The sequence below is a fragment of the Trichoplusia ni genome, chromosome 17, assembly GCF_003590095.1.
Source record: "Trichoplusia ni isolate ovarian cell line Hi5 chromosome 17, tn1, whole genome shotgun sequence".
Taxonomy (NCBI): domain Eukaryota; kingdom Metazoa; phylum Arthropoda; class Insecta; order Lepidoptera; family Noctuidae; genus Trichoplusia; species Trichoplusia ni.
The window spans coordinates 573,549-586,889 of NC_039494.1; the positions used below are offsets into that span (position 1 = coordinate 573,549).

General features: G+C 37.7%; 4 protein-coding genes across 6 annotated transcripts; 2 read left to right on the plus strand and 2 right to left on the minus strand.

Moving 5' to 3' along the window:
* Positions 1 to 209: 209 nt before the first annotated feature.
* Positions 210 to 5,531, minus strand: LOC113502657 (histidine-rich glycoprotein-like). The gene is made up of 12 exons (XM_026884310.1): positions 5,335 to 5,531; positions 5,173 to 5,255; positions 4,125 to 4,247; positions 3,880 to 4,046; positions 3,743 to 3,797; positions 2,229 to 2,519; positions 1,980 to 2,146; positions 1,846 to 1,876; positions 1,160 to 1,240; positions 658 to 780; positions 413 to 588; positions 210 to 334 (listed from the first exon to the last, which is right to left on the minus strand). The coding sequence occupies exons 1-12, from the start codon at positions 5,450 to 5,452 to the stop codon at positions 271 to 273; spliced, it is 1,479 nt and encodes a 492-aa protein (XP_026740111.1). The 5' UTR covers positions 5,453 to 5,531; the 3' UTR covers positions 210 to 270.
* Positions 5,532 to 5,659: 128 nt separating this feature from the next.
* Positions 5,660 to 8,649, plus strand: LOC113502658. Its single transcript, XM_026884311.1, has 6 exons — positions 5,660 to 5,775; positions 6,606 to 6,684; positions 6,790 to 6,833; positions 7,478 to 7,781; positions 7,864 to 8,030; positions 8,113 to 8,649. The coding sequence occupies exons 1-6, from the start codon at positions 5,660 to 5,662 to the stop codon at positions 8,183 to 8,185; spliced, it is 783 nt and encodes a 260-aa protein (XP_026740112.1). The 3' UTR covers positions 8,186 to 8,649.
* Positions 8,650 to 9,765: 1,116 nt separating this feature from the next.
* LOC113502353 (putative nuclease HARBI1) lies at positions 9,766 to 11,561 on the plus strand. The gene is made up of 2 exons (XM_026883895.1): positions 9,766 to 10,188; positions 10,309 to 11,561. The coding sequence occupies exons 1-2, from the start codon at positions 9,980 to 9,982 to the stop codon at positions 11,195 to 11,197; spliced, it is 1,098 nt and encodes a 365-aa protein (XP_026739696.1). The 5' UTR covers positions 9,766 to 9,979; the 3' UTR covers positions 11,198 to 11,561.
* LOC113502355 lies at positions 11,216 to 12,773 on the minus strand. 3 transcript variants are annotated; one of them, XM_026883900.1, is made up of 4 exons: positions 12,151 to 12,773; positions 11,920 to 12,081; positions 11,696 to 11,781; positions 11,216 to 11,553 (listed from the first exon to the last, which is right to left on the minus strand). In XM_026883900.1, exons 1-4 carry the CDS (start codon positions 12,431 to 12,433, stop codon positions 11,230 to 11,232), a joined length of 855 nt encoding a protein of 284 aa, XP_026739701.1. In that variant the 5' UTR covers positions 12,434 to 12,773; the 3' UTR covers positions 11,216 to 11,229. The 3 variants fall into 3 exon arrangements, 2 of the variants coding, with proteins under 2 accessions (XP_026739701.1, XP_026739700.1); XM_026883899.1 differs by having other exon boundaries at positions 11,920 to 12,773; XR_003401352.1 differs by lacking the exon at positions 11,696 to 11,781 and having other exon boundaries at positions 11,920 to 12,773.
* Between the last annotated feature and the right edge of the window lie 568 nt (positions 12,774 to 13,341).

Sequence of the window (13,341 nt, forward strand, 5' to 3'; positions counted from 1 at the left end):
CATGAGACCTAAAATAAATGTTATAAAAAACAAAACAAAATTGATATCATAACACTTATTCGTTACAGTAAACTGAGTCAACTTCAAAAGAAAGTCTATTCTTAATCAATGTCATGAAGCAGGTATTATAATAATGTATTCAGAAATACATAGTTATTAGTGATAAAAAATAACTTTCGGTAAAGTGGAGCGATAAAAGGAAACATGACTTTTGTTTTTAAAATTGATATATTACTAAAAAACACTTAACACAGTATAAACAAATAGGTTTCAGTAATGATGATGGTGATGAGGCACGACGTGGTGTACGCTGTGCTTCACGTCCGCGTGGAAACTGAAAAAAAGCAATTGGTCAATATATGCTTCGTAAGTACCTTCGTCTTACAATTCCCAAAGTGAGACATTATCTTACCCGGAATGATGATTAGCGTGGTAGTGCACGTCCCTGACGGAGCCGTCAGGTTCGTGCAGCGAGTAGTGTCCCTTGACGACGTCACCGTCGCGGTGCTCGTGCTGCGACTTGTGGTCGCCGGTGTGCGAGTCCTCCACCTTGTACTCGAACTCGTACTTGGGGTGAGTCTGCAAATGTTAACATCACTTTAGAACCGCAATCTTATGTTTACTCAACGTATCACATAATGTTAGGACGTGACTCACGTAGTAGTCGTGTTGGTGTCCGTGGTGCACAAGCTGGTGGTGGCCGTCATGGCGGTGGATGTACTGCGACGAGTATCCGTGGCCGGAGACTACGGCAACCGCTACAGCCAGTATGCAAAACACCTAAAAGTATAGAGTTTAGTTGAGACTGTTCCCAAAATATTGTTATTGATATTGTTAATCATACAATCTAATTATTGTACCTTGAAATACATGTTGTATGTTGTTGTTGATTTGCCGTCACTGAGTGAACTGATACATAACTTCTAAACCTCAAGTGTTATATAGTATCCTCAAAACCACATTCAAGGATATTGATTTCACTATTTTCTATTCCGTCTGATATGAATATTACTATTTTGTAAGAACTTTAAACTTCATAATGTCTTTTACGCACATTATTAACCGATCGTTAGCTATTGTTATTGTTACACGTATTGATAAACTGTTATTAAACGATTAAAGTTCAATAACTCAGTAATTGGTGCACATACGAGTATACCTGGAATAGGCCAGTCAACACGCACAAAGGCGACAAAGACCTCAAGAAGAAGCTCGTTCTGAACTCAGGTATAGTGATCACCTGTCAATGATTATGATACCCAATTTGAAAATTCAAAAATTCCAGAGAAACGTGTGTGTTGATTGGTGACATCACATTGCTACAAAAACACATTGTTAAAAACACTTGAAGAGTTGAAATAGATTGTGATTATTCTAAGCATTTTGATTATGAGGTAAGAACTTATCTAAACGCTTTTAAGCGTTTGCGGGCCAGCAGGGCCGGCGGGATTGCCTAGAAAGGGCACTTTACAGTGAAATCTATACTCTTTTTCAGAATTTTCTGAAGTCGCTATTACAACTAGAAATGAAACTAAAATCGAGGTTAGGCTCCAATCGTCATAAAAATATGGGTTATGGTTTTGAGTGTAATTTTTTTTTATCCTGTGTTTACGAAACTCGCAAATATAACTAGAATTTGTCAGTTTTCGTTTTAAATGTTGATTTATCTTTTTAAACGGTTACCTTTGTACACTCAAAGTTACGCACTTCTCCGAAATAAAAGTTAAAATTATTTGTTATAAATATTTATTCTAGTAACAAAAATTTGGCAACTTTAACAAACGTCTAACGATATCACAGAGAAAATCAGTGGTGGCGGTGGTGTTCAGGAACGATGTGTGTTGCGTGACCCTCGTAGTGGACGTCGGCATTGAATCTGTAAACATTAGGATTGTTATGAAATATTCATGCAATGCCTACGTCATTATACTTTGTAGTAACTATAGACAAAACTCACTAAGTTATTTATTCAAACTTACCCAGTCTTGTGGTCAGCATGGTACTTGACAGTCCTGACCCTGCCGTCGGGCTGGTGCAGGCTGTACTCGCCGTGCACGATGTGACCGTCACGCGTCTCGTGCTGGGACTTGATGTCGTATGTGTGAGGGTCCTTCACTTGGTAAGAGAACTCGTACTTAGGATGACCCTGCAACACGATCATTAAATCATAACCAACCGTGTTTAATTACTAAGTACTGTAATAGTTTTCACTAGTACTATCATCTTACATAGTACTCGACGTGTTTCTCGGTGCCATGTGAGTGGTGCTGGCGGAGGCTCTGTGATGAGGAGGCGTGACCGTGTTGGTGTTCATGGTGATCATTGTGGTGTTGTTCCTCATGGTGATGTTCACTGAGTTCCTCGTGGTGGGCGTGGTGTTCGGGGTGGTGTTGCGTCTGGTGCAGCACGACGCTCTGTGAGGAGACTGCGTGTCCGTGACCGTGGTGCCCATGACCATGACCGTGGTGGTACTGCGGCCGCGCGCTCGCTACGGCGAGGAGGGCAATGACTGAAGCAATCTGTGTTAAATAGAAACCATTAAGAATATTGGGATTAAGAAAATTTTGATTTTAATTCAAAATCTATTTGTACACAGATACTTACTTTTGCCACCATATTTTAATTGTTATTGTTCACTGTTTAAGTGACTGAAGGAGTATGTTGATTTTATAACTTAATTTACCTTTTATACGAATTTAATTGTGGCTGAATAAATGTATTGTGTACAAGATAACCTGTTCCTGACCAAATTTATTTGGCGACCTTGTGTAAATAAAACAAGTAAATATTACCATTTCTTTAAAGTAGCTTTCACACGTTGTTTACATGACCGCGTGGTATGGACTTAAACATGTCGGAGATAGTTGTCTCCTTCTCAAGGCAATTAAAAATAAACGTTTTCTACACTGTGAATTCTGAAGATGACACCATTATAGTTAAAAGTCTTAAGAGGTTAAGTCGGTCCATGTCAGTTAATTTTTAGTAATTTTAAGTTACTTTTTTAATATTTTGCAATACAGGTTAAAAATAATTTTAAGTGAATATTTATTTAGTCTATTCTAATATTACAAAGCCGAAGTGGTTATTTGTTTGGACGCGTTTATCAAAGTAACTATTGGTCCGACTTAAAAGGATATTTAATTGTAGATAGTAGGTACATTTATTGCAAAAGCAGATCAGTACTGAAATATGTTACGAAACGCAAAACGATCTCATTCATTCATTTTTTTTTATTTGTATCTGAGTTATATCTTTTTTTTTAAAGTTAAGCTTAATTATTTCATGTATATTACAGGTGTACGTTTTAGTTTAGTGTATAGTTTAATATGTTATCGTTGTTATGTTGATTTTTCTTTATGACATCGCCTTTGGTCCTTGGTAATTAACAAATAAATCTCCACAACGCGGACAGCTGCTGACTGCTATCGACGTCTTTAACATGCTTTTTTTTAAATTTTATTTGAGTCTACTACATGAGATATTAATTTAATTTATCAAAAAAAAATCTTCCAATTGGCAGGGTTTTTAATAAAATGTGTTCAGCCTACCAACATATTCCATTGGAACTTATAGAAAAAACATTAATTTCTAACTGCTGTCCAAATTGAGGGAATGTTCTTATTGAAAAGAGATTAGAGTGCTATTTATCTGATAATATATTTATTGAACAGTAAAATTAAAGTAATGCTTATAGATACAACAATATAACAGGTTGACTAAACAGATTGTTTCAGTAATGATGATGATGATGATGAGGCACGACATGGTGTACGCTGTGCTTCACGTCCGCGTGGAAACTGAAAAATAAAAACAATAGGTCAAAAGATGATCCAGAAGAGCCTTTCGTCTTATAGATCCCACAGTAAGAAATTCTCGTACCCGGAGTGATGATCAGCGTGGTAGTGCACGTCCCTGACGGAGCCGTCAGGTTCGTGCAGCGAGTAGTGTCCCTTGACGACGTCACCGTCGCGGTGCTCGTGCTGCGACTTGTGGTCGCCGGTGTGCGAGTCCTCCACCTTGTACTCGAACTCGTACTTGGGGTGAGTCTGCAAATGTTAAAATCACTTTAGAACCGCAATCTTATGTTTACTCAACGTATCACATAATGTTAGGACGTGGCTCACGTAGTAGTCGTGGTGGTGTCCGTGGTGCACAGGCTGGTGGTGGCCGTCGTGGCGGTGGATGTACTGCGACGAGTATCCATGGCCGGAGACTATGGCAACTGCCAAAGCCAACACGCAAAATACCTGGAAGAATAGACTCTAGTTGAGATTGTTCCCAAAATATATTGGGAGCTGCTATTGAATCCTTAAATCTATGAATTGTTCTACCTTAAAGAACATGTTGTTGTTGTTGGTTAGCTGTCACTGAGTGAACTGATACATAACTTCTAAACTTAATGTCTTTTATACATATTATCTTTAAAATCACATCAAGGTTTTAGTTTCACTGTTTTCTATATTATATCGTTTGGTTACGATCGATATGCGTGTTGCGCATTGAAAATAATAAACGAATTTCGAAACGACTTCAAGTTTTTCTGACATAATCTTATTGCGTATGATTGTTATACTAATTAATGTTTAAATATTATGAACTACTGTCTCGCGTTCTGTATGATGTAAAAATATACAATTAATATACAATTTTTTTGTATATTATTGTAACGTACGTCTTCAATTCTGGAGAAACTATGACTAGAAAGTAATTAAAGCCCATAGATAGATAGAATTTTACATTTTACACCATGGATTCTTTTGTGAGTGAGGTGTAAGGACTTTATGGTGGTCTTATCGCTAAGGCCTAATCTCATTAGTGCCTAGCCCTCTTGTGGGATGTGGAAGTTAATTGAAACGCACACCACAGAAATCTGCACGGGAGGTTCCGTTTTTATCAATCGTAAGGGCACACCACCTTTGGACGTAAAAAAACTATAAATAAGATGACTTGTTGTGATGATGTTTTGGTTCGAGTTTGGGAGTGGCAACGTGATAGCAAAGTCGTTTTTTCCAAACACTCTAAAACTTAGGAACGTACTTAGAAATTAAAAAAAAATAGTTTTGACTGTTCAAGAAATTCATCTATTTTACTCAATTAACAAAAACCAGAACAAACATTTTTCTATTTTTTATTCAACTAATACATAACATCAACAATGAAAAAAGTTCAAACATTTATCACAAGATCAGTGGTGGTGGTGGTGTTCAGGAACGATGTGTGTGGCATGACCCTCGTAATGGACGTCAGCGTTGAATCTGTGAATATACAAATATTGTATAATGTGTTTTCAACACAACTGTCTTTCAGTGTTAACTCTTAAATAAATAAACTTACCCAGTCTTGTGGTCGGCGTGGTACTTGACAGTCCTGACCCTGCCGTCGGGCTGGTGCAGGCTGTACTCGCCGTGCACGAGGTGACCGTCGCGCTTCTCGTGCTGGGACTTGATGTCATGTGTATGAGGGTCCTTCACTTGGTAAGAGAACTCGTACTTAGGATGACCCTGCAACACGATCATCAAATCATAAACAGCTGTTTTAAGTTACTTAAGTACAATGATAGTCTTCAAAAATATTATTACGATCATACATAGTATTCGACGTGTTTCTCGGTGCCATGTGAGTGGTGCTGGTGGAGGCTCTGTGATGAGGAGGCGTGACCATGGTGGTGCTCGTGATGATCATTGTGATGATGTCCTTCGTTGTGATGCTCGCTGAGTTCCTCGTGGTGGGCGTGGTGTTCGGGGTGGTGTTGCGTTTGGTGCAGCACGACGCTCTGTGAGGAGACCGCGTGTCCGTGACCGTGATGCTCATGACCATGACCGTGTTGGTCCTGCGCCCGCGCGCTCGCCACGGCCAGGAGGGCAATGACTACTACAATCTAAGAGAGAACAAAAGTCATTTATTGGTTTAAGGTTTTCTATTTTATACCAATGATTTTTACATGTGAAAGTTTATTTGTACACACTTTGGTTACCATATTGCTAATCCCTTAATTGTTTTCTGACGGAGGGTAAAGTAAAACTGATAGTTTGTCAAAATTTAATTGTACTTTTATATGACGCTTAAAGTAAACAAACGTAAGACATTCCGTAAAATAACTTGTTTTGTCACATGTTGAAGCAAGACCTTATTTTAAAAAACGAGGTGCTTTTACTCATTTCTTTGCGGCTAAATACACACCGCTTAAAGAGTTACGAGAAACACAAGTATTTTTGGATAGAGATAAATTATAACCACTACAGGTACTTTTTAGATACCTTTGGTTTATGATATACTAGCTGTTGCCCGCGACTTCGTCCGCGTGGTTAGTAGATATAAGTTAGGATTTTTTTAATGAAAGCCCTCGAAGATTAATATTTTTCCCCGCTATACCACATTTTCCAATGTATCTTTGCTCCTATTAGTTGCAGCGTGATGTTATATAGCCTAAAACCTTCCTCGGCGAATGGTCTACTGATCACAAAAAGATTTTTTCAATTTGAACGAGTAGTTCCTGAGATTAGCGCGTTCAAACAAACAATCAAACAAACTCTTCAGCTTTATATATTAGTATAGATATAGATTAATATTTATTTTTAATAAATAAATACTGTTGGTCGTCCCAGATATCGCTGGAGTGATACAGTTGAGGCGGATCTTCGGGCACTTCATGCCGATGACTTGCGAGAAGTGGCGAAGGATCGGGTAAGGTGGCGTTCTCTCGTATCAGAGGCCAAGACAGAACTTGGGTCGCTGAGCCAACAGAGTAAGTAAGTAAGTAATAAATAAATACTAAACTCTTGTTGGCAGGTAGTTTTTTATATACGCAAGCGTGAGGATGAGGAAGACTCGAAGTAAGTAAAAAAGCAGCGGATATATCTTAAATTGTCTAATTGACAACTAGTCTTTTTTCTTTCTCAAACAAGTTTTATATTAAAAGTGAGGCTTAGTTGCCACCTACTATCTTCATCCACAGGTAGCCTTTCGATTACCCTAATCCCTTATCCCTACCTAACTTTAAAGCAGTTGATCCCGGTCATTTTTGTTGGTCACATATTTACTTTATTTTTACACCCAGTCGCCTTAATAACATAGCCTGCCAGCCTACGAATACGTACTACATTCGTAACCTAATCATATTAAAGATAGGATCAGCTGTTATCTTACAGTTCAGCAAAAAAAACACAAATAATTGAAATGCCTTAAGAAAGCAGAATAGAAAATCACTTTCTTAATTGACAAACGTTTTTAACACGAAGGTCGTGATTTAATAATGAATTGATAACGTCAAAACAAGTTTATTTGCTAAAAGCTTTTTGGAAAACTGGTTTTGGCCTTTCTGACGCATATGATTTTGTACACGTATAAAATAAGGGAGTTTGTTCCGTACTGCACCAGTTAAGTTTCTGATTCCAAAAGAGTCGTATTCAAAACAACAATCATGTCTCTTAAGGTATCTAAGTATGCTGAATTATTTATTACTAGCAAGAACGTAAAGTGACGTCCTAAATTGTCTATTTGCTTCTACGTTCCCTAGAAATGCTGTCGATTTCAAATGCCGGTTGCATTGTGCTCTTAAGACATATAACAAGAGCTTTCAATTTTTGATTATAAGTGCGTACCTATCAGAATTTTTTATTATAATTATTTTTTTATATTCTCAGGTCTTTCTTTTCGCCACGCTTCTTGCTGTAGTAGCCGCCCAACACGGACACCACCATGACCACCACGGTCACGCCTCCTCATCACAGAGCCTCCACCAGCACCACTCACATGGCACTGAGAAACATGTCGAGTACTATGTAAGATGACAATCACATTATCTAATTTAATTATCATAATAATATAATTTGTAATCGTTCCTAAAAATGCCGTATATTTCAGGGTCACCCTAAGTACGAGTTCTCTTACCAAGTGAAGGACCCCCACACACACGACATCAAGTCCCAGCACGAAACGCGCGACGGTCACGCCGTGCACGGCGAGTACAGCCTGCACCAGCCCGACGGCAGGGTCAGGACTGTCAAGTACCACGCCGACCACAAGACTGGGTATGATTTAATGATTGAGGCGTTATAGCGAAACACAGTTTTGTTTAAAGCACATTGTCAAATAATATGTATTTATACACAGATTCAACGCCGACGTACACTACGAGGGTCACGCCACACACGCTGTTCCAGTACACCACCATGACCATCATTAATTCTACGATATCTAAATAGTACCGATTGTTGATTTTTTGTTTGTAATGACGTTTATATTTTTTTTTTGAATGTAATGTAACGTATTATCGTATTAAACTATAAAATTCCGAATATAAAGTTAATGCATCTCTTCTCCGTTTATCCCTGCAAAATTATCGAGTACTTACCTACTTTGCTTTGATGAGTACCTGTAATCACTTAGAGATTTAAGAGTTAGTACAGCTGTAGAGAAACACACAATAGCAGAGGTTTCCAATTTATTGAATATTTTTAAGCCTTCTTTGCAAACACTGATTGCACACAACGAGATTCTTTCTATCAGAAGGAGTTTTCAGAAAGACGCCGAACTGCACCCTTTACATTCAAGCTTCCACTGAAAATTGCCACCGATAACGAACAACAACATTTTAGTGTTTCTAAATAGAACAACAACAACGCACAAAACGTCTGTACAAGCACTTGATAGAACAATACAATTCCATTCTCAGGGGACTTTTGTCAAATTCTTCCAGTTGTAATTCGATAACATGTTCCTTTGTCGGTAGGTCAATAAATTAGAAATATAAACTAAGATGTAAGTTTTATCGTTTTAACGTGGGGAAAAATGAAGAGAGAAATTAAATTTGTAAACGGAAAGTTGACACAAATTAATAAAAGGATTAATTTTAAAGAAATTCTTTGCGTCTATCCTAATTTAAAATATTGGCTTAAAAAAAGAGCGATTCTGTCATCAACCAACAAACAATTGGATGTAGTGAATAACTTGATTCTTTCGAAGATTGATGTGCTGACGCAAAGATACAACTCGGTTGATACTGATCCCGGTTTGCAAGAAGTCGCACACAGAATGTGTTATTTCTTTGAACTGCCTGGAATCCTCTCCTCATTAAATGCTGTTTGAACTAGGTTGTCCTGTTATTTTATTACGTACCTAAATCCTAATAAACATTGTATCGGCGTTGTTTATGCAATTAATGGTAAAAGTTTCATAATAATCACCGAATGTGGTGCCGAAAAAAGATGTAGTCATTCCCCGACTTCATCTAATACTATCCGATTTTCCGTTTAAACGCTTACAATTTTCGGTAAAACTATTCCTAAGAATGACCATTGATAAATCGCAGAGCTAAACAAAGTTATTATAAAGAGGAAGTGTTTGTATTGTCTACCACCAAAAAAGCTCTGATTGTTGTCAAGAAAGAAATTCGGAAGTAAAATCAGGACGCCACCAGGGCGGGTCTCTAGTATTCCATAAAATTTGGTCCTCAGCTGAAATATACCGACTTACAAAAAATATACATCATCGTGCTTAAATTACTCCAAGAACTCAATAACAAAATAATATATGAACGCTAATTACTGTGAGAGGTCATAGCTGAAAGAAGAAAAGCATGTCTTGACTCAGAAGCAGACTGACTTGGTTGGCTCTCCGACATCGGATTACTGACGACTTAACCTTAGAGTTCAGAAGCAAAAAATAAGGCAAATAAATAAAGCTTCATAAAATTCCCTAAACACTTTACGTAGACTAATTAATGACAATAACCAATGCTATGATAGATTCCATATTCTTATACTTCTAAGGCCCGGTTTCACCAACATAGTATAAGTCTTAGTACAAGAATAAATCGTTAATTACTCTCGAGTATATCCATTTTACGTTTCACCAACATTTAAACTAATGATAAAACCTCTATACTAGAATAAGGTCATATACCGCCAATTTCGGTCATATAAGCTGCTAATCTTTGGTTAGAAGTGTCACTGTCAAGTCAGTTCATCGCATTTAAAAAATGGCGCGCCGTTTGTATGCATTAATAAATGAAACCGATAGCGAAGATGATGATTATTTTTGTCCTCGTCCACGGTGGTTTAAGGAAAGGGCTAATTATTTTGAAGAGTACGACGAACACGATTTTGTGATAAGATTTCGCTTATCCAAGGAGGCAACATTAAGTTTACTGGCAAAAATCGAGCACCGCTTGGAGTATACATCAGATAGGTGAGTTTTCTTAATAATAGCATGTTATTTATGTAATTTATGCAAATTTTATTTAAAAAAGGTGCCTTCTTCTATGTAAAAAGTGGAAATTAATTCTAGCACTTGTTCGTTTTGTTTCAGAAATAAGCCAATATCGCCTGTCAATCAATTATTAGCTACATTAAGATTTTACGCAACAAATAATACCCAAATGAGCATTGGTGACTTTGTCGGTATCAGTACACCAACGTCACACAGAGTTATTCACCAAGTCAGTGCAGCAATAGCATCGTTGCACAAAGAGTATATCCGATTTCCAACAACACGCGAGGAAATACGAAAAGAACAGGATTCATTCTTTCAAATCGCTAGATTTCCGCGAGTCATTGGTGCAATGGATTGTACTCATGTCCGTATATCCTCACCAGGTGGAGATCATGCAGAACTATATCGCAACAGAAAGGGCTACTTTTCCATCAACGTGCAAACTATTTGCAATGCAAACTTGGAGATCACTGATATAGTAGCCCGGTGGCCAGGTTCATCTCACGACAGCACTATATTCAATAATAGTTGCATAAAAAGTAAGTTTGAAACTGGCCAGTATGGCAATGCTTTGCTGTTAGTAGATGGTGGGTATGCTTCCACTTCGTACATGATGACGCCTTTAGAGAACCCTAGGACTCCAGTGGAACAACTCTATAACGAGTCACAAATACGGACTCGTAATCCTGTTGAAAGGTCATACGGGATCTGGAAGAAACGGTTTCCTGCATTGGCCTTAGGGCTTCGCACTAAGCTGGACAAGTCTTTGACTATTATTGTAGCCACTGCCGTGTTGCATAATATGTTGATGCAACGAGGTGAAGTCAATCCCATTGATGATCCCGCACTACAACTTCCAGCTCCATGGGATGAACTTTTACACCATGGTCAGATAACTCAGCAACCACAACATCCACAACAATACATCAGGCCCAATTCAGTGCGAGATGCTATCATTAATAATTATTTTCAAAGTATATTGTAACCAATAAAACAAATTTTATAAGCAATAAATATTTATTTGCGTTTTTTTTGTCTCAACTCTAAAAGTAGCAACCTAGTTTTAATTTTTTCTTGTTTTAAAATTTCTTGTTGTATATCCATTTGGATTTCAAACAATTTTTTAGCTTCTTCTCTCTCATTAGCTGCATGCTCGATTTGGACATTAATAGCCTTCCCCTTCAACTCCTGCAAGTTTTCAAGAGAGGCTCTCGTAAGTTGCGGCCGCCTTTTCGACATCCATTCAAGTCGTTTTCCTGAATAAGGCCTTTTTTTGCCTGAAGGTTTCAATTGTTCTGAAACAGGCGTTTTTAGACAGTTTGGAGTGTAATCGCCCCAATCCTAAAAAAGATACATAATATGTAAAGCAACCGTAAACATGGAAATACAGTACACATATGAAGAAACAGGTAATTTACTAAAATTAAGGAACATTTTTGTTTAATATTTTTGAATCTATGATGTAAAAAGTGTGCAACTTTACCACATTATTCATGGTTTCATTAGTATCAACGTGGTGTGTTGACTTAGTCTGAACCTCAGGGCCAGGAATTGTATGTAATAATTCGTCTGAAAAAATATATAATAGAAGATCATCGTGCAAAGACACAATACATTGAGTTTAAACTTTCGTGAGACATTATCATACTATTCAAAGCTTAAGGCTGTTACTTTTATTTATTAGGTATGAATTGATATCTGACAAACCCTTTTTATGTGCCTCTGCTGAAAATGATTCCGTGATATTTTCTGTAACGTTTACATTATCTTTATCATACGGATTATGTAGACCTACAGCACTTGGCGTTATAAGACCCAGGATCCTCTCTTGAAGAGGATCATCAATCTTCGGCCTTGATGGTCCACCACCTAAGAAAAAACAAGTTTTTGTAGATTTATAGATACAATTGCCATAAAAATTTTGTAACATACACTTACCGGTTTTAATTAAATGCATCCTCTTAAAAGATGCTTCTTTTTTGGTAGCTTTTTTTAAACTTTCCCACTGGGATTTCAAATTTTCGGCAGTACGGTGGGAAAGCGTTGTCTGCGAATTATATTTATTGGATATTGTCGTCCATTCCGCAAGTTTTTGCTTCATTGAAACCCCGTCGGTTCTTTTATTTTCTATGACATGAAAATGCTCAGTAACTAGATCTACCAGCTGCGTCTTTTCTGATGCCATCCAATTAGCAGATCGCTTTCTCTTATAATTTGCCATTTCCAGGTCTTATTTATTTATTTTTATTTTGATGACAATTATAAACAAGGAAACTAATCAAATATGATCAAAGCATAAGTCAAAACATTATCCAAACAATTTTAGAAAATAGGGAGCGCCATTGCTCAGGCACGGAACAACCGGACTATTTTACTTGGTAGCGTTCTAGTTTCATTCCATCCATTCGTTCAAGGTTACAGAGTAACTAAACAAGATTAAGATATCCGCAGACTAACTTGGTGAAATGAAATTGAAGTTAACCAAGGGGTAAATGGTTAGAATAAATTTATATTGGGGTAGCTACTCTCGTGTTAATTCGATGTTGGTGAAACCGGGCCTAAATAGAAGTGTAGAAAGTATATGGAAATCATCATCGGCCTAGCCTTTTCTCAACTATGTTGGGGTATCAGTCCAACCGGTTTCAGCTGAGTACCTGCATTTTACAAGGAGTGACTGCCTATCTGACCTCCTCAACCCTGTTACCTGGGCAACACGACACCCCTTGGTTAGACTGGCTGTCAGACTTTTTCAAGCTTCTGACTACCCCGCCGACAAACTGTCACACAGTTTGGTGGGTTTAATTATTTTGTTATATGTTTTTAGAACCAATAAAAGATTTTATTATTATTTGTGTCTCTTTTAATTCACGGGTTAACTTCATGGGAAGAGGCCCGGTCCTTTTTGAAGGCGTGAACGGGGACACAGGTCCAACGTGCAGAGGCCTTCTTGAGAGCTTTAATCTACAAAGTGATGGGGCATCTACTAGGGATCATTCACCTCCGCTCTATGGGAGAACAGACATGAAGAATCCAAAGTAGATGCAAAACTATTGCAAGTATGTATGTAAAAATAATTAGGCTATTATAAAATGAGGCATGTTGTGTGGACCAGTTCCTTAGATAATTCGG